We start from the raw sequence: 21,660 nt of genomic DNA on the forward strand, positions 1-21,660 counted from the left end.
AAGGGTTAGTTCACCCAAAAATGAAAATTCTGTCATTAATGACTTACCCTCATGTCGTTCGACACCCGTCAGACCTCCGTTCATCTTCAGACACAAATGAAGATATTTTAGTGTAAATCTGATGCTCTGAAAGGCCTCCGTTGGCTCAATGGCACTTTACACTCTCAAAACCCTTAAAAGGCACTAAAGACGTCGTTACAAAGTCCATCTCACTACAGTGGCTCTACAATAACTTTATGAATCGGCGAGAATAGTTTTTGTGCGCAAAAAAACCCTAAATAACGACTTATATAGTGATGACGATTTCAAAACACGGCATCATGAAGCTTCGAAGCGTTATGAATCAGTGAGTCGATTCATGATTCGGATCGCGTGTCAAACCGCCAAACTGCTGAAATCCGTTGACTTTGGCGATTCAAACTGAATCGACTCACTGATTCATAACGCTTCGAAGCTTCATGATGCCGTGTTTTGAAATCGTCATCACTATATAAGTCGTTATTTAGGGTTTTTTTGCGCACAAAAACTATTCTCGCCGATTCATAAAGTTATTGTAGAGCCGCTGTAGTGAGATGGACTTTGTAACGACGTCTTTAGTGCCTTTTAAGGGTCTTGAGAGTGTAAAGTGCCATTGAGCCAACGGAGGCCTTTCAGAGCCATCAGATTTACACTAAAATATCTTCATTTGTGTCTGAAGATGAACGGAGGTCTGACGGGTGTCCAACCACATGAGGGTAAGTCATTAATGACAGAATTTTCATTTTTGGGTGAACTAACCCTTTAAAATTATTTTGCTTACCCCATTGGCAGATTATTTTGCTTATTTTAAGCCAAAACTCCCTTAACTTTGAGTTATTTTCCCCCAAAACAAGACAAAAACTTTTGCTTGTCTAGTAAATGCTTCTTAATGTAAGATTTTTTTAGATATTTGGACTGAAAACAAGACAAAAATACTAAGTAAGAAAAGCATTTTTTGCAGCGAGAAGAGCTCGGTTGCACAAGGTCAATTGTCCTTCGCGATTCGTGGAAGTTTCATCGAGGAAGAATAAAACATGCTACTCCATCAAGTCATGAAAAATGTTTCGCTTGGATCCTTCAATATCCAGCGTGAAAGTGTTAAATCCCTTCTGTTGCGGTCCGATGATCAGGGGCAGGAAGGGCTTTCCTCGTGCGGTCGGACGGACTGGCGTTTGGGGCACAGAATCTTGGCGAACGCCCGGCGGAAGCTACTGTGGCAAAGCGGGTAGAGGAAAGGGTTGATGGCCGAGTTGAGCCAAAGGAGCCAGAAAGTGACTTCGTACCAATGATGATCCACACAAGCACCGCTGCAGGCCGCCCGTATGATCATCAGGAGGGTGTACGGCGCCCAACACACCCCGAAAACACACACTATGACCGCCAAGGACTTGGCGATCTTCTTATCTCGAGAGAGGCGCGCATGTCCTCCGCTTCTGCACGGGCCGCATGCGTTCGACTGGTCCTGTGCTCGTATAATGCGCGTCCTCACCCAACCACCGAACAACCCTCGCTTCTTAATGGTCGTCTTCATTGTCAGAGACACGGAGTGTGTGCTGCTGGGATCTCCGCTGGACGACGGGGAAACCTCCTCGCCGTCTCCGATCGCGGCCGAAACGGTGGCCGGGCCGCTGGTGGACGCCTTGCGCGTTTTGACGAAGAACACGGAGGAGGCTTGTCCGTCGATGACCCTCCAGCCGTCCTCCTTCTCCACCTCCACGTGGGCCGTGCGACTCCGGTTCCGCCGCTGGATGTTGAGATAGATGCTGAAGTTGAAGAAGGCCACGGAGATGAAGGGCGAGAAGAACTCGAAGGTGGACGCGGAGAGCAGGAAGTACCAGGTGCAGTAGAACTCGGCGAAGCACTCGTCCTCCGGAACGATGCTTTCCCCGACCATCAGCTCCCAGAAGATGATGGCTGGGCCGTAGAGGAGGAATGCCAAACCCCACACCGCTAACATCTTGACCACCGCCAGACGAGTGACGCCCTGCTGGGCTCGGTACCTCACCTACAGAATAGGGCACATGGGAGGCGATAGATTAAAGAGACACATGGTACAGTCAGAAATTGGCATGGAAGCAATCCCTGGCAGCTATCGCACTCGATAAAGCCCATGCACAGTGTGACTGCCTCTTCTTCTTCATGATTTATTCAATTCACAGCCTAGAAGTCTGAGCACAGCGGGGGAAAGGAACGAGTCTAGCCTATCTCTGCAGAACTGATCAGTTATACGGCCAGCTACTGAACTAATAGCTATTACAAGTCAATCAGTGCGCCCAATTAATCGCATGACGTGAAATTACAATTAACCGTCAATGAAAGATCAAGACGAGCGACTGAATCGCTTTGAGCCACCACCCTGTTCAAATGATGTGTCTGAAGCTACAACTTCCTGACTGTAGAGCGTCTTTAAAGCAACGTGTAGAGAGAACACTGGTAAACTGATAAATATGTGTTGAGGAATATATCACTGGCTCTGTTTCAAAACCTAGCCAGCTGACATGCCGTCGACTGCATTCATAAAAGAGAATGCAGAAATGAAGCATTTGCACAAACGTCTCAGACTTTCTAACCCTGGAAAATAATCGCCTGGAAAACCTTTCTGTTTATTACGGAAACCCTGAACCGCAAAGTAAGGGGAAAAAAAATCTGTAAAAAAATAAATAAACAAATCTAGAATTTCGAGATTAAAGTGGAAATGTTTCGAGAGTAAAGTCGAATTGTTTCGAGAGTAAAGTCGAAATGTTTCGAGAGTAAAAGGGAAATGTTTCGAGAGTAAAGTGGAAATGTTTCGAGAGTAAAGTGGAAATGTTTCGAGAGTAAAGTGGAAATGTTTCGAGAATAAAGTCGAATTGTTTCGAGAATAAAAGGGAATTGTTTCGAGAGTAAAGTCGAAATGTTTCGAGAGTAAAGTCGAATTGTTTCGAGAATAAAGTCGAATTGTTTCAAGAATAAAGTCGAAATGTTTCCAGAGTAAAGGCGAAATGTTTCCAGAGTAAAGGCGAAATGTTTCGAGAGTAAAGTCGAAATGTTTCGAGAGTAAAGTCGAATTGTTTCGAGAATAAAGTCGAATTGTTTCAAGAATAAAGTCGAAATGTTTCCAGAGTAAAGGCGAAATGTTTCGAGAGTAAAGTCGAAATGTTTCGAGAGTAAAGTCGAATTGTTTCGAGAATAAAGTCGAATTGTTTCAAGAATAAAGTCGAAATGTTTCCAGAGTAAAGGCGAAATGTTTCCAGAGTAAAGGCGAAATGTTTCCAGAGTAAAGGCGAAATGTTTCGAGAGTAAAGTCGAATTGTTTCGAGAGTAAAGTCGAATTGTTTCGAGAGTAAAGTCGAATTGTTTCGAGAATAAAAGGGAATTGTTTCGAGAGTAAAGTCGAAATGTTTCGAGAGTAAAGTCGAATTGTTTCGAGAATAAAGTCGAATTGTTTCAAGAATAAAGTCGAAATGTTTCCAGAGTAAAGGCGAAATGTTTCCAGAGTAAAGGCGAAATGTTTCGAGAGTAAAGTCGAAATGTTTCGAGAGTAAAGTCGAATTGTTTCGAGAATAAAGTCGAATTGTTTCAAGAATAAAGTCGAAATGTTTCCAGAGTAAAGGCGAAATGTTTCCAGAGTAAAGGCGAAATGTTTCCAGAGTAAAGGCGAAATGTTTCGAGAGTAAAGTCGAATTGTTTCGAGAGTAAAGTCGAATTGTTTCGAGAGTAAAGTCGAATTGTTTCGAGAATAAAGTAGAATTGTTTCGAGAGTAAAGTCGAATTGTTTCGAGAGTAAAGTCGAATTGTTTCGAGAATAAAGTAGAATTGTTTCGAGAGTAAAGTCGAATTGTTTCGAGAATAAAGTCGAATTGTTTCGAGAATAAAGTCGAAATGTTTCGAGAGTAAAGTCGAATTGTTTCGAGAATAAAGTAGAATTGTTTCAAGAATAAAGTCGAATTGTTTCGAGAATAAAGTAGAATTGTTTCGAGAATAAAGTCGAATTGTTTCGAGAATAAAGTCGAAATGTTTCCAGAGTAAAGGCGAAATGTTTCCAGAGTAAAGGCGAAATGTTTCCAGAGTAAAGGCGAAATGTTTCGAGAATAAAGTCGAATTGTTTCGAGAATAAAGTCGAAATGTTTCGAGAATAAAGTCGAACTTTTGGAGAATGAAGTCGAAATATTTGGAGAATGAAGTCGAACTATTTCCAGAATAAAGTCGAAATATTTTTTTGAGATTAAACTTGAAATATTTCGAGATTAAACTTTCGGCCGACCGCCTTCCCTGTTCAATATATGGAAAAATTGTCGAAAGACTAACGCGACCAGGTGCGCTCGTCATGACATCAAGTACGCATCTTGGGTTTCATTTTCAACATTCAACACTTTTCCACAGAATGAGGTCGGCCGAAAGTTTACTTGATAAAGTTTTAAATATAGATATTTTTCTTACATAATCGCGTTGATTCGCTTCAGAAGGCCTTTATTAACACCCCAGAGCCGCGTGGAGCAGTTATATGACGGACAGATGGACTTTTTATGGACTTCAAAAACAGAGCAACTATTAATCCAATTCTAATGCTTGGATTAGCCTGGACTTTTGTAATATAACTCTGATTTTATTCGTCTGAAAGAAGAATGTCATATACACCTAGGATGACTTGAGGGTGAGTAAATTATGGGATAATTTTCATTTTTGGGTGAACAATCCCTTTAAATAGGAAAAATATTATTGAGCGAGATGCTAACGGTCTAATCAGATTCAATTATCTTTGCTAAACTATGCTAAAAGTGCGACCGCCAGACCCGGAGATCGGCTGAATGGATTTGAAAACGGTCAAACTCAGCTGTTAAGTGGCGTGTAAATTACCACACGACCTTGGTGTTAGTCTAAAAACAGTAGGTAACTCGGCCGGGGATTTTTACGCGGTTGGTGGGAGAAAAACACGGACATTCTGGATTCTGGATTGACAGACTAGCCCCTGTCCATGATGAAAATACTTTATGACCCCACGGGAAACAATTACCGTCCGAATAGAGCTTTAGTCAGATGATATTTAAATATCTTTAAAACATATAATACAATGATGACATACAGATACAAATAAACCTTCCTCAGACGCCTGATGATAATATTTGATACTCATGATTTTTATAATAACCGATGTCTGGATAATCAAGTAAACCTGAGTACCTTATGTTGATCAGTAAAGATTTGACAAACACGAGCTGAAGATGGACGTCTGTACAACTGTAATAAAAGACTCAAAAAGTCAGCCTCAGAAATTGCGCATCATAAACGATACTGTAGGCTGTATATCTTTTGGCATATGTTTAACTGACAAGCATGGTTTTCTCCAATGATGGACGGTGTGACAATAAGGCTGTCTTCGCCATAGCACCTCACTCTCTGGAGTCCAGCCTGAAACACTTTTCATTTCAGTAATTTTAAAATGACAATTGGAAAGATGACAACCAGAGAAAGGAATCAGCTATTCGTAAAAGACAGGAGCCCTCAAGGGTGTCTTGTTATGAACTAATGCCGTTTCAGCTCTGAAATGACTGCAAATGATAGTCGTCTTGAGGGAGTGAGGAAGACGAGCACCACATGACAAACATCGCAGCATTTCACACCTTCTATTGTCCTCGGACTGGAATCTGGGGCATCTGCTGGCAAATAAGTTTTGTTGGCACAATGCCCATGTCAGTTTTGATGTGCCGCAACAAGTGCTACTCTTTTTTTGTATTTCACCCCAAACTTAAGGTTAGGGATCATTGTTATGTTAATGCCCATGCAGTGCACAATAGCTAATGGCTTGTTCTGTGTAGTACACACTTATACATTTTTGACTTAACCCTCTGGGGCTCTTCAGTCATTTCTGACCAGAATTTTTTTAAATATAAAATGTTAAAAATCGTAGCTTCATCGGAATGGTCCGAAACTTGGTGACTTTATTGGTACTTGGGATATGAACACACAAAACAATTGGGGACAGGATTTGAAAAGGCTAAGTGGTCGTAAAAAAAAAGTCACACTCAGGACCTTCGGGTCAAAAATGACCCCCATAGGAAACGAATGGGAAATTGACAAAAATATGAAAATACAGAGTTTTTTTGTGCATACAATCTACAAATCAGCCAGGATGCAGAAAAAAAGGACTCAACAGTGAAGGGGTGTATAAGTATAAAGTGTGTGTGTGTGAGTTTTTGTCCTTTTTGCACTTTTTTTTTTTTAGAGATTCACCCCTTCACTGTTGAGTCCTTTTTTTCTGCATCCTGGCTGATTTGTAGATTGTATGCACAAAAAAACTAATTTCCCATTCATTTCCTATGGGGGTCATTTTTGACCCGAAGGTCCTGAGTGTGACTATTTTTTTTTTACGACCACTTAGACTTTTCAAATCCTGTCCCCAATTTTTTGGGGTGTTCATATACCAAGTACCAATAAAGTCACCAAGTTTCGGACCATTCCGATGAAGCTACGATTTTTAACATTTTTTTATAAAACGCAAGATCCACTATAGTGGTAAAAATGTGCTATTGCGTGATAAAAATGCTCAATGTGTCCACCGGATGGCACCGATCTCATTTTTAAAAAATGCTTTCATGAGGCCTAGGCTTGTCTCTAAAATGAAACAGCTTTAATAAAAAAATATATATATTTTATTTTTATTTTATTATATTCAATGGGAAAAAAAATTCATTTCACTTTGTCATTTGCATGACGGATCGTCACTCTTTCAGAAGCCATTACTGTGAAGCCCATAGACATGTCAACAGGAAGTATTGCCAATACTGTCAAACAATGAGTACCTCAAAAGAGCGGGATATGAAATGTATTCGCACATTTCAGTGCATTATGCATGAAGCCACAGAATAAACTCCCTGGATGTCATTGCGTATTAAGCGTTACGCTGCTCACTGAACTCAAGATATTCAGTCACAAGCGGCTAAATTACATTTCAGATTTGTTATTGTAGCGCATTCCTAATGTTTCTAATAATTCTTTCTATGCAGGAAATCAATATTTGCATTGCATAATTCTCTCAAGCCCTGCTCGGGAACGTCAAAAGCCGTTTGAAGCGAGGGCTGGGAACTACGTATTCTCTTCCGTCTTTCACAGTGGGGCATCAATCCCATGTTTTCCGAGCTCAACGCTTTCTGTGAATGTGAAGAGAGGTTATTTAAGGGACCTCGAGAACCCAAATTCAACATGGAGATAAATGCACACATTGAATGAAAAAAAAACGTCAAACTTCCTTCCCCTTCCTTCCTTTTATGATTCCAGCAGAAGAGCTGCCACTTCAGATCCTCTACTTTACAACTCGGGATATAAAGTAGTTCATCGATGGGCAGCTACTCCTTAAAAACCCGTTCGATACGCAACAAGCAATTCATAATTCAATCAGAGCAGTATTTATCTGGCCCAAAAGCAAGGGATTGAATGAATGAATCTTGATTAGCCCGACAGAAGAATGGTGTTTTCACACTTGGGTCCTCTTTAAATGACTCCTTTAAGTGAAAAATCTTTATGTTCACACTGTCCCTGTACCTGAAAGAGGACTCAGATCCTTTTTTGGTCCACTTCAGTAGGAATGTGGTCTCAGACCCCTTTGTGTTCATAATGTTGCTTTTTGGATCTTGTCCAGTTCAGTGTTTGATGGCTGACCCTATGGCCTTCAACATTTGATCCCATTCACTTACATTGTTTGTGTCTCAGTAACCAAGATATTATTATTTTTATTATTATTTTTACACAAAAATATACATTTTGTTGCAATTATACATCCATATTGTATATGCACTAGCTATAATCACACAGCCAGAAGAAGTTCAGATTGCGTGTTTTTAGCGAATCGTACCATATGATGAGATCGAACCGTACCCAGACCACCTCCCGAGATGGTCATATTCGGCTCACTATAAAGGGGTCTGAGATAGTGTTCACATAAGCCCCATTTCCACCGATATTACCCGGAACAATTTGTACCTGGAACTTTTTCTCCCCCAGACCTGCTACTGTCTGCATTTCCACTGCGGTCTAAAGTCCCGTGAAGATTAGGCAAATTAGTCCGGTGATGTAGGACTGTGCGCGACTGCTCCTCCCAGTCGGCGACGGACAAGGAATCATTTTTGCGCGACACTGTCTGCAACAATAACAAGTGGAGGAGATTCAAGCTGCGCTGCTTTTGCTGGTTATGTATTGGTTTACTAAAGAGGTCATTAACAAAATGGTGGAAAAGAGACGAACACTGACACTAAAGCGTATTCTGAAAGCTCGTAACGCTAGATTTAAAATAAGACAACGTATGTTATTATCAGCTATTACGGACATTGAGATGGCTCAGACTAGGGCTGTGCGATATTGAAGAAAAATGCGATAGCCTTGTTAAATAATGCGATATTCGATATGCGATATGATATTACTTTAAGTGTGTAAAATCGATTTCTTTCCCCGACTGATATCTTTCACTTAAAGCATAACCGACTGTGTTTACATGAATACTCATCAAGACATTTTGACATAACTGTGTGTGTATTTGACAGTTCGAGTGTGTAACAAGACACGGAAAAAAGAACGGCTTGTGCGCACGTTTCGGTGAGTGTGTCAGACAGCGCAAGACTGCAAGGAGTTGTTTTTCGCAAGTTATTGCGTTTAATAACTCTTTTTAACGTCAAGCAAGTCACATAAGTAACAGTCGTGTGTTCAGTCTATTCTCTGCTATATGCGTCAACCTAAAACGTACACTTTTCACAATGTTGAAGTAGCCTATTAAAATCATTCAGATATTGCGTGCCCTTGCGATATGTACATTTGCGATATTTCGATATATTGCGCAGCCCTAGCTCAGACGAACGCGCGCCATCAGACAGAAAGAGCAAGACTGATATTTACTGAACGCAGAACGAACCTCGCAAAAGACTTTTAAAAATGCCGGTTGAAATAAAATGCTGCGAGAGCTCAACCAATCGGCATGTTCAGCGCCCAAGTCCCACCCCCGAAAGTTCCTGAACTTTGAAACTTTCGGAGGGGGAAATATTTACCCCGGACTTCATTTAGACCCCTCGACTAAAAGTTAGAAATTTGGGTCTTTTATAAAGTGAATTTTAGATTAAAAAAACTGATTTTGTGTGAAAATCCATTAAAAAATATATTTATTTATTTATATAAATTTAAAAATTATTATAAATACTCCAAAAACTGCACAGATGTTGAGTAAAAACATTAATAAACAGAGCAAAATGACATTTGTAAAAAAAAAAAAAAAAAAAAAAAAAATTACATTTTGTTCCCTGGGGTCAGTGGGAACCCGAAAGACCCTGAGTGTAATTCCCAAACGAAGACCGTACAAGGGTTAAGGGAGATTTTCTCAATATTTTGATATTTTTGCACCCTCAGATTCCAGATCTCAGCCAAATATTGTCCTCTTAACAAACCATACATCAATGGAAAGCTTATTTATTCAGAATACTCCATTTCAAATGGACCCTTATGACTGGTTTTGTGGTCAAGGGTCACATATATAAGTTTTTCATGATGCTTTAATTCCATTAGCCTATAGAAAACGTGTAATTATTACTGAAGTTAATGGAAATGTGGGGAGTTTTAAGAATGGACTGACAGCGGCCACTCTTAGGGCCTCCAGAAGTGTAGGATCGGCAGGAGATTATTTCTCATTATGGACATAAAAATAAAGCTACTAATAGGATAAAGTAGCTTGCTACTGAACAAGGTAATTATTTTACTCCCCAACCCTTTAAACCATCAATCAAAGCGTAACACAAAGACAGTCTATATTTGGATTCCTTACAGTAGCCAGTAGCTGCTTGTTTTGGACATGACTTTTAGCCGTGTGGTTTTCATCAGAAGCCTCTCTCAGGGTGTAAAGGTCAGGAATGGGGGAAGTCTTGTTATAGTCCCTCACCGCGAGTCATTGCAGTCCATAGAACTGCTGAGCTGCCTCGTGTTCGAAATAGCTGCCAGTCGTACACCTGAATTCAATCGAGACCCTACAGATGTGCAATAAAACGAGCGTCACGTGACTCAAAGAACACTTATGCAACAATACAGTGGTGCGATGAAGTGCAGCATAACGAGCACTTCCTGCATTCGTTCCAGAACAATTCTAGAGGGCTACGTAGGAAGCATTTTAAGGCATTATATGTGCACTTCTGATAAAAAAAAGCTGTGCTAGAAGATAGAAAGCATCACACCGCCCTGCATCAAAAAATCCAATACTTGTTACAGATTCTCAGCCGGTTTTCACATGCATGAGGGTTAGAATTACAGCCAGTGACGGATGAAAATGCAAACATGACCCAGGTGTTTCACTACATCTGAACAGCCACCGAAAAAAAAAAAGATGATTTATTTATAAATCTTTTGACAAATCTTAAGGTCCTTTCACACTGGACCGATCGATTTTGACGCGCGATGGTTTTATTTTTTGATCAGCTGTTTGTGTAACGAGTGCTTCCACACCGAATGTGTTGAGGCGAAAAAATACTTTTTTTTTTTTTTTTTTTTTTTTTTTACTCTCGCGCAACAGAAAAGGCTTCGACCAATCACATACAAGGAAACAAAGGTGACGAAATGTCCAGTAGATGTCTCTAGCTATTCAATCAACATTAAAGGCGGCATGAAATCAAATTTTACAATTCGTTTTTTTATATTTAATATTGTAGTGTTTACTATAACAGATTTATCTGTGCACTTCATACATTTTTTAAAATTAATTTACCCTTATAATCTTTAATCAAATATGTTAACTTTCCCTCCCCTATCGAAACGACTTCTCTTCTCTCCCGGTCATGTGATATGGTGTGAGGGCGGGGTTATGACGCGAGGGCGGGGTTATGACGCAAGGGCGGTGTTATGGCGTGAGGGCGGGGTTATGACGCGAGGGCGGGGTTATGACACAAGGGCGGGGTTATGATGCAAGGGCGGTGTTATGGCGTGAGGGCGGGGTTATGACGTGAGGGCGGGGTTATGGCGTGAGGGCGGGGTTATGACGTGAGGGCGGGGTTATGACGCGAGGGCGGGGTTATGACGCAAGGGCGGTGTTATGGCGTGAGGGCGGGGTTATGACGCGAGGGCGGGGTTATGGCGTGAGGGCGGGGTTATGGCGTGAGGGCGGGGTTATGATGCGAGGGCGGGGTTATGACGCAAGCGCGGTGTTATGGCGTGAGGGAGGGGTTATGGTGTGAGGGCGGGGTTATGATGCGAGGGCGGGGTTATGATGCGAGGGCGGGGTTATGGCGTGAGGGCGGGGTTATGGCGTGAGGGCGGGGTTATGACGCGAGGGCGGGGTTATGGCGTGAGGGCGGGGTTATGATGCGAGGGCGGGGTTATGACGCAAGCGCGGTGTTATGGCGTGAGGGAGGGGTTATGGTGTGAGGGCGGGGTTATGGCGTGAGGGCGGGGTTATGACGCGAGGGCGGGGTTATAGCCCCCTATCTCGTTTCTGCACCGCCTCTCAGAAACCTGTCACTGATCGTAGCAATATGGTGGTTAGGTGCATTTTTCTCTGTGTACACAATACCTTCTTCAAGAAGGACTTGAGGCAAAAAGAGAGAAATATATGAGAAATAAAAGCTTTTTTTATGTAAAAATTACTCAATATAGTCAGACGAACAGCTTGTCGTGAAAGATTTAGAGAGAAAATATATTTATTTAAGAGATAGATCAAACTCGTCTCCACAACTGAGTGCAAACTGCATTCAAATCTGCCTCCATTTTGTTAGCAACGCCTAACTTCCAACGATCCAATCAATTCCCGAAGGACGAAATCAAGCCCCGCCCTACATTTTTTCTAATTTCAGAAGCCGTTTCACTCGGATATACGTCACAATAAGGAGAAAAAGACGATCTCAACTTCCGTTTCATGCCGACTTTAACCTCTGCGTTCAGCCCTGACAAAATGTTGCAAAACGTTTTTAAAACGGAAACGGAGGTGCGTTGAACACCCTGTTCTGATGACGCAAGAGTTGCAACTATGGCAGCTGAGAAGGCCATTCTTTGTGTTCTTTTTTTAATAATTTTCAGAGCCTGATGAAATCCGTATAAATATGTGCAAAACACGCTCGATGTTACAGTCACTGCCCTTGCCATCCAGAATAAAAGAGTGAAGGGATTTGTGGAAACTGGTGTTTCTAATTATTGTGATCCAACATTTGCCTCGCATTTCAGGATAAAAGACAAACATGTCTTCTAATATCCAGAGGTGGACAAAGTACACAACTCCATTACTTGAGTAAAAGTAAAAGTACTATTGGTCAAATATTACTCCATTACAAGTGAAAGTTGTAAAGATAGATTTGTACTTAAGTAAAAGTATAGAAGTACTTGCTTTTAAAAGTACTTAAGTATCAAAAGTAAAAGTAAATGCATTATTTTATTATTGTTGCATTGTTGTATGAATGCACTGTTCCATCATGGTGGTCATGCTCCATCTGACATGCTAGCATACTTGAACTCATTTAAATACTTGTTTAAAAGTTACAAAGCTCTAATCAAAGTCAAAATCATACTAGAAAAGAAAGGTTTCTACATTGTGTTTATTTGACAGGATTATGTAAAAAACATTTCTGAAAGGACTTCAGTTAACATTATTAGCCCAACTACGCTTTTGCATGCTAATCAGCATCATTGCATCATTGCGATACATGCGTTAGCGCTGTATCCACAAGGCTATGGCAACTTGGCGGGTAAATCTATAAAAATAAATTGACCAACCATACTTCATGCCAGTGTTAATTTTGACAGCAAATTTTGATTTAGTTTTAGTCAGTATTTTGACTATAACATTTTAGGCATCTGAATTGTTTTAGTCTAGTTTTAATTATACTATAATAAGATTTTAGTAGATTCAATAGACTAAAATTCAGAACTTGTGGTCTGGCGTCTGAGAGGCAGCTTTCTGTGGGCACTTTCGTGTCGTCGCAGTTTTTCAGACTTATCCACGTCTGCTCTTCTGAATTTTAACGTTTAAGTATGACTATGGTTGTGCGCACTGCGTCTGGGAACTGCCGCCTTCTATTTCGCCATCAATTGATTAGTGTTCAAAAAATACTTGTAAATCATTGAACTTCATGTGATGTGATTACTGATAGGCTGTCTGCACAAAAAAAACAAAAACGAATCATACACTGACTTTCAAAGCGGCTACGACTTTCTACTTGGAGGGCTTTGATAGAAATGTAGTGGAGTAAAAAGTACAATATTTGTCTTTCAAATGTAGTGAAGTAAACGTCATAGGTTTTCAGAAAAAGTACTACTCGAGGAAAGTACAGATACTCAAAAAGTGTACTTAAGTACAGTACTCAAGTAAATGTACTTAGTTACTGTCCACCTCTGCTAATATCTTTAATTGTTGCGTATACCGAGCTGCATTTGTAAACGACTTTACTTGGACCCATTGTGCGAGCTGTCTCTTTAACACCGGAAGCTCAGTTGGTTTTGGAACGGAGCCCAAGTTTGGATTTTTAATATCCTACTGGTCTTAAGATTGAGTCAATATGAAGAATGAATATAAATTGATGATGCCCTCTGTGACTAACATAGCGGATATCTGCAGTAAATTGCACTGAAAAATTCATGACCGTAGAGCGGTTGAGCGCTGGATCCACAGAGGATGCTGGCTTCATCCGCCTGGTGGGCCGCTCTTATCTACGATCTGTCACTGGAGCAGCGACTCATTTGCTTATTATTCATCTGATTGCAATAACAGTCTTCAGCGTCTTGTGGTTTTTGTGAACAACTCATTTGTTTCAAACAAAGGGAAATTAGCAGTGCATCATCTGAGGCATCAAGCGAAACTGGTGTGCTTTATGCAATATTTGAAGAACATATCGTTTTGCTTGGTTTCTCAAGTGATGCTCTGCAAATTCCCCTTTGTTTGAGTTGTGCACAAAACTCGCGAGTTAAAAATGGGACAGGACTAGATTTTATCCATCGGGAATTGATTGTGATTGAGAAAAGTTTCTATATGGACATTTCTTTTGAAGAAAGTATATGCCAAAATCCATTGCAATGAGCTCAGTGAAAACATAAACCCAATATGGTGGACAAAGCGAGAAAAATGTCAGCGGTTAATATATTTAACCCTCCTGCAGTGTTGAAATATGGGTACAGCTTTTGTTCTGTTTCATCCTAATCGGTTTCCATGCAATTTGCCAAAAGCCAACACTACAAAAAAAAAAAAGTGGAAACCATAAAACCTCTATTGTAGCTTGTCAGAGACAAGAACATATCAAATATGGGAAATTACGAACCCCTGGTGTGGTAAAAAAAGAACGTTGGTGTAAATACGCCTTTTGGGTTGAGAAAATGGTGTCTCAAACTTATTCTCAATGCAGAAACTGAGATCCAAACAGAGCCGGCTCTCCCTATAAGCGAACTAAGCGGCTGCTTAGGGCCCCGCCGCCACTAGGGGGCCCCCTAACTACAGATTGCACTCGCCAGCGTCACCGCAGTTTATCATGCAAGACGCTCAATTCGCGTCATTCCCACCACGCGAAAAGCGCCTTCCGCGCCGCGGGACCTCCAGACGCTCGTCAACGCGCCTTTCCATTGACTTAACATTGAAATCAAATCACTCGCGCCAGACACTCTATTTGCGTTTGGTGTGAACGCAGCATAACGTTAGCTGTCCGTCGATTATGCTGAATCAACATTGCTTGCGCTATGGTCCAGCCGTCGGCCCCAGCTCTGGGCTACAGACCGCGGAGAGACAGACCCACCTCCTATGAATGTATTTTCTTTTTAACAGTTAACGTTACATGACCTACACTAGTTCTGGGAAAGAAAAAAATGAAAAATCTTTGTCTCAATAGACGCTTATTACAATAAAAAAATAGTTTAAGAACATTCGAGTGAAAGAAAGTAATAGGAAGAGAAAGAGCAATCATTTGACAGTCAAAATCAAAATGAAGTTTAAAATAAATAGGTTAAATACAAGCTTTTTCTTATGGTCTTAATTGAATAGGCAATTAAAGATTATTAATAAATATTAATCTATATAGCCTACTATTATGAAATATTTTATATATTGTTAAGCTACATCGCCCAGACCATTTAAACCTAAAGAAAACACAGTGTCCTCTCTGAAACATTTTTGAATGATGATCGATACAAGACACCTAAAAGCAAAATGGATTTGTGGTAAATTTTAGTAAAGAACACTGTAAAAAAAATCAGGTCCCCAATTGAAAATTTTCTAGTGAGCGATCACATCTAAATTTTTCAGTTGGCCAAATTGAATTAATGTGAATTGATGCATTTTAATTCAATTAAAATTCAAGAAATTAAATTTGGCCAACTGAAAATTTTAGATGTGATCGCTCACTAGAAAATTTTCAATTGGGCACCTGATTTTTTTTTTTACAGTGAATGTATTACTGTATGTAATCATAAAAGGTAAAAAATATCTCACTCCATGCTGTGAAGGTTTAAAATATGAACAGTATGTAAGAGTTAATCAACCAATAATTAAATAATATAATTTAACATTGGATTTCTTTTAATTTACCCTTAACATAATTGTAAAAAACTAAATGTCACTTTCTCAGGAGGAGCCATTCTTAAATATTTTGGTGGTCGTGGAGAAAAATTTCATGAGGCTGACACAAGTAAATATTTCCCACTGCCTTTCTTTTGAATAGTTTTGTGCGCAACTTCAACATAGCTAATTTTCCTCTTGCCAATAAAAAATTTAGTTTTATAATCATAATTCACTATGTTGTCTAATTGTACTTTAATATTAATTTAAAATGAATGTGTTTTATCTACTCTGCATACTGTATTTATTATTAATTATATTATAATCTCAACAGCTGGAGGAGGTGACTCTACTGCTGCTTCAGTAGAGCATAGCGAGCCGCATACCACTATGGCTAATGTTGTAAGTTAGCTATATATTGTTAATGCTAAATTATTAATATTTATTTGTTTACAACAAATTGACCTTAAATTTGCAAATCTATAATCTTTACTTTTACTGTTTCAGTGAGTGTACTTTAATAAGCAGTAAAATAATTGTAGGCAATCATATTAAAAGATATACAGATTAAATATGTAAGTGTTAGATTGTATATAGTTGCTGGTTTGCAGTGCAATACTCCATTATTCACTGCTAGGCAGGGCCCCAAAATTATCCTGCTTAGGGCCCCCAGATTTACAGAGCCGGCCCTGGATCCAAACAACCCTAACAATCAAAAACATCATTTCATAGACTCCCTGTGAAACAGTGAAATCTCCCCGGATGATTCAGAAGACAAGTCGTCAGCACGAGTAAACTTCACAAGTTCTCACGCACTTCATATTTTAGTCTTTGACAAGCCACGATTGTTGCTCATTTTGACAGCAAATTTTGATTTAGTTTTAGTCATAGTCTTTTGACTAAAAGGCCATTTAGTTTTAGTCATATTTTAGTCACCTCAATTGTTTTTAGTTTTAGTCTAGTTTTAGTCGACTAAATCTACAGTAGTTTTAGTCTCCTAAAATCTAATGAGTTTACTTTAATTGTAATATATTAAGTGTTTAAGCATTACATAACCGACTGTCACTTGAACTGACATTTTGACATCATTTTGACATAATTTTGTTTTTGACTTTAAAAATACACGAAAGAGCTCAATTCACTTTTTTGTTTGTTTTTTAAAAACATCTATATAGTTTTTATAACGTTGTATTTCTGTTTTAGTTAGTAGGCCATATCAGGTAAAGCTAAAGCTTCAAATAAGTTAACATTTATTTAATTTCAAGTAATGAAGAATTTTTTTTGATGGTTTTAGTGAACTATTATAACCCCGATACTTTATTAAATACGTGTCAAATACTGGTCTTTCCTCCTGAATATGAATTAAATGGGAATTCAATTAAATACAGTTTTATTGTGTAACCAAAAACGAATGTATAATGCGTGACTTTTAATTACAAACAAGCTCGAAACACACATTGACTCTTATTTTGAAATGTCTGTGCCTTACTATTGCAGTTGCAGGAGCTCATTCAGGTTCAGGAGATAAAATATGCGTTGTTACAACCGTCTAAAACATATTACTATATAAACATCGTAAGGTAAACATTGTCATTATTCATCAGCATTAGTTCATAAACAATTGACTGGCATATTGGGGATGCGTGAGCCTGTAGAAGCGCAACAGCGCCGTGTTAGATCAGTTCAACTCAAATATGCGCATCTGTTACTCAGATCATCAGTTCTGACTGCATCTCTTCCCTAATCGTCCCTCACTAACATTTTCCTCTCGTTTTTTTTTGTTGACGAAAAAGACGTTGATTTTCGTCATAGTTTTTGTCATCCAACACTAGTTTTTATTTAGTTGTCGTCTCGTTTTCGTCAGTGAAAAAAGGTCGTTGATGAAAATTATTCGTCAACGAAATTAACACTGGCCACGATAAAGGTTTTCTTGACCTCTGTTTCTGTTTGGGGCAGTCGTGGCCTAGTGGTTAGAGAGTTGGACTTGTAACCCGAAGGTTGCGGGTTCGAGTCTCAGGTCTGACAGGAATTGTCGGTGGAGCGAATAACTAGTGCTCTCCTCCACCCTCAATACCACAACTGAGGTGAGACCCTTGAGCAAGGCACTGAACTCCCACTGCTCTGGGTGTGTGTGTGTTCACTACGGTGTGTGTGCACTTGGATGGGTTAAATGCAGAGCACAAATTCCATATATGGGTCACCATACTTGGCCACACTTCACTTTTTTTTCGGTTAATTGCATGGAAACCAATGGGGGTTAATTTAACCCCAACACAATCGATTTAACCCTAGCCTTTCTTTGCATGCACACCCATGACCCTAAAAGAGAAAAAGTTGCAAAATTTCAAGAAGAAATAAATTGTTTAACCAATGTTTACACAGAAAAACAATTCAATCTAATCGAGAGTCCTGAGATTGACAACCTGGATTCACTTTCGATTTCTGGAAAATACGTGGCCACACTGGAAAAAAATATCTCGGTTTGCTATTTGCGAACTTTTGTCAAAATCGACTTAGATAATAATGTGGTTCAGATGACATAATATTTAGAGTTTCTATTGATTAAACCAATCTCCTTCATTGTTTAAACTCAAATTTTTAATTTCAATTAACTCATTGGAAATTAAGGCATCCAGGTAACTTACTTTTTTAAGTTAAACCAACAATGCAGTTTATGTCAATACATACGGGTTCACTGCAAAAAATGCTTTTCTTACTTAGTGTTTTTGTCTTGTTTTCAGTCTAAAGATCAAAAAAATCTTACATTAAGAAGCATTTACTAGACAAGCCAAAGTTTTTGTCTTGTTTTGAGGGAAAATAACTCAAAATTAAGGGAGTTTTTGCTTAACATAAGCAAAATAATATTGTTTTCTGTTTGAATTAAGATTATTTTGTTTACGCCATTGGCAGATTATTTTGAGTTATTTTCCCCCAAAACAAGACAAAAACTTTTGCTTGTCTAGTAAATGCTTCTTAATGTAAGATTTTTTTAGATATTTGGACCGAAAACGGCAAAAATACTAAGTAAGAAAAGCATTTTTTTTGCAGTGTTTGTACTGAAATGATTTTGTGCGTGAACGATTGCTTTAGTAGGCTAATCAGGGGTTGATACTTACAGCTCTGGTTACGGACAGGAATCGATCGTAGCTGATTAAAACGATATTGAAGACGGAAGCCGTGCACAACAAGTAGTCCATCACAAGCCACAGCTTGCAGAGTCCACGGCCCAGCATCCACCTGCCCGTCAAGATGTAGGGCATGTAGAGCGGGATGCAAAAAGCCCCTGGAAAAGAGACACATTTGACTGTATTAAGTTTATATCAGCCGGTTATAATAAGGCCTTGCATCAATAGCCACACGCCTCTCCCGGACAGGATATAATAGGCTCTTCAGAGCTCAAAATCAATGGCTCACGTCATGAAGGAGTCGCTTCACAATATGACAGATAAACCCAGAGGCATTATCAAAAAGCCACCGAGCAGCAATGGGAGTGGTGACTTCTCTCTGTACCTCTTCGCTTTTCTGTACCTGGAAGCATCAAGAGAAAGCTTTTTCACAAAGGCACACAAAGCAGCAATCTCTAGTCTTTGAAGGACGCTGAGATTTCACATCTATCATACATTTGAGGAGAGAAAAGCAGCGCTCGCTCGGGCTCTTTATCTAAACTACGTGGGCATGTTTTCAGGTAGAGTCTCGCCAATGGAGATATAACCAAGTTGTTGGGGGGGCTTTTTCACAGCACTTCCACTGTAAAGCCACGAGCACTACATCGTCTGCGCACTAATGCCCGTGAGCCGCAAGTAAACACTCAAGCAGACACGCAGGGTTGGACGACTAGACGGAGGACGTGCGGATCTCCAAATGAACCGCAGACAGGATCTGGTCTCTTAATGCACTCTTAATCCGAGCCAATCTTTCGTGGACTGAAGGTCTCAGAGCTGCAGATGGATGGGTGCAATCGCTCTTTTTCCAACCCCAAGAACATACATATAAATGACCAAATGCATGGCCCATTGAGATCTAGCTAACCGTTGTGGGGGTTTCTTCGCCCAATATGATGATTCAAGCAAACACATCTCAAAATTCAGAAGCAAAAAGAAGGATGTGTTAATAAATGTGAGACCGACACACTTCTCAAACAAATACAAATCATTCAATGTGTATGAGTATGCATGACCATCTCTGACTCCAATATTTGGTTGAGATTGGTCTAATCACTCTTTTAGCTTTCAAGGCGAGGTCGGAAATGTGGTTTAATTACAAATTCACTGAGAATCAATTTCCTACGAATCGATAATAATGTGGCGGGGACTGCGAGTCATCTGTGATCTGGATTATGAATGGACATGAGCTCTAAAAGTGACCGGCATTCACATTCAACAATTGACAGGCCATCCTAATGAATATCGACTTGCAAATCTTGGCAAGAAAGCGATGCACACTAACTAGAATAATACTGCCTGTTGGATTTGAGCAGTTATTAACACTGAATGAAGACTTGGCCGATTAGTGCTCGTCTCAATGAAACCTTGAGTCAATATTGTGCATGACTAACACTGGATTTCAGAAGTGTTGTGCATGTCTGATTATGTACACATCAGCCACGCTGCACTCTTGATGTCAGGGTTTGAATCGCCCATTTTGATCGATATAAGATATAAAGTGTACACTCTAAAAAATGCTGGGTTAAAAATAACCCAAGTTGGGTTGAAAATGGACTAACCCAGCAATTGGGTTGTTTTAACCCAGCATTTGGGTTGTTTAAACCCAGCGGTTGGGTTAAATGTTTGCTTTAAACAACCCAATTGCTGGGTTAAAACAACCCAATCGCTGGCTTAAAACAACCCAATCGTTGGCTTAAAACAACCCAGTCGCTGGGTTAAAACAACCCAATCGCTGGCTTAAAACAACCCAATCACTGGCTGAAAACAACCCAATAGTTGGGTTAAATCAACCCAATCGCTGGCTTAAAACAACCCAGTCGCTGGCTTAAAACAACCCAGTCGCTGGGTTAAAACAACCCAATCATTGGGTTAAAACAACCCAATCGCTGGCTTAAAACAACCCAATCATTGGGTTAAAACAACCCAGTCGCTGGGTTAAAACAACCCAATCACTGGCTTAAAACAACCCAATCGCTGGCTTAAAACAACCCAGTCGCTGGCTTAAAACAACCCAATCATTGGGTTAAAACAACCCAATCGCTGGCTTAAAACAACCCAATCATTGGGTTAAAACAACCCAGTCGCTGGGTTAAAACAACCCAATCACTGGCTTAAAACAACCCAATCGCTGGCTTAAAACAACCCAGTCGCTGGCTTAAAACAACCCAGTCGCTGGCTTAAAACAACCCAATCGCTGGCTTAAAACAACCCAATCGCTGGGTTAAAACAACCCAATCGCTGGCTTAAAACAACCCAATCGTTGGGTTAAAACAACCCAATCGTTGGGTTAATACAACCCAGTCGCAGGGTTAAAACAACCCAATCGCTAGGTTAAAACAACTCAATTGCTGGGTTAATCCAATTTCAACCCAACTTGGGTTATTGTTAACCCAGCATTTTTTAGTCTAATCTAGGAAACTTTGCACTCTCATTTGAGCCAATATTCCCAAAGATCTCATTGGGATTTACAGTCAGCTTTGATCCTGTAGAACAAAGGGATTCCCATATGCTCGATGACATGTATTTAATGCATGCATGATGGAATATTTGATGTTCATATGCACAATGCAAAAAAAAAAGAAGTGCACATGAAGCACGTTTATACATACCAACGAGAAAGTCTGATATAGCCAAATTAAGGAAGAAGTAATTGCATTGATTTCTGAGGCTCTTGTCCACGACGAAGGCGAGAATAACCAACGCGTTCCCTCCCACCACCACGACCACCAGGACGGCCATCAGGATCGCCAGGATGACCATCGTGTACCCGGGGAACGGAGCCGCATCCGAGCTGACGGTCGTGCCGTTGGCGCTGGAAGAATTGAAGCAGGTAACCATTGTCAGATCGAGAACATTTGGAGAACCAGCAACAGGTCTGAAGTCATCATGTGAACCCGCTGACGACGGCGACAAGTGAGTTTTCATCCCTTTAGGATCGCGTTAACTTCAGCGCGCGGCAGAATAACCTCCCCATTGGAGTCTCCAAACGCCGGAGGAGCGCGCTCATCTTTG

General features: G+C 40.1%; 2 protein-coding genes across 3 annotated transcripts in view; one reads left to right on the top strand and one right to left on the bottom strand.

Moving 5' to 3' along the window:
• tbxa2r (thromboxane A2 receptor) overlaps window positions 1–21,660 on the top strand; it is a 285,760-nt gene that overhangs the window by 225,773 nt on the left and 38,327 nt on the right. The window lies entirely within an intron of this gene.
• Window positions 1,145–21,573, bottom strand: LOC307120544 (histamine H3 receptor; the record flags this gene model as incomplete). Its single annotated transcript, XM_079807644.1, has 3 exons — window positions 1,145–2,023; window positions 18,601–18,767; window positions 21,258–21,573. The coding sequence occupies 3 exons, from the start codon at window positions 21,571–21,573 to the stop codon at window positions 1,145–1,147; spliced, it is 1,362 nt and encodes a 453-aa protein (XP_079663770.1).

The sequence above is a fragment of the Gobio gobio genome, assembly GCF_949357685.1.
Source record: "Gobio gobio genome assembly, chromosome: 24".
Lineage (NCBI taxonomy): Eukaryota > Metazoa > Chordata > Actinopteri > Cypriniformes > Gobionidae > Gobio > Gobio gobio.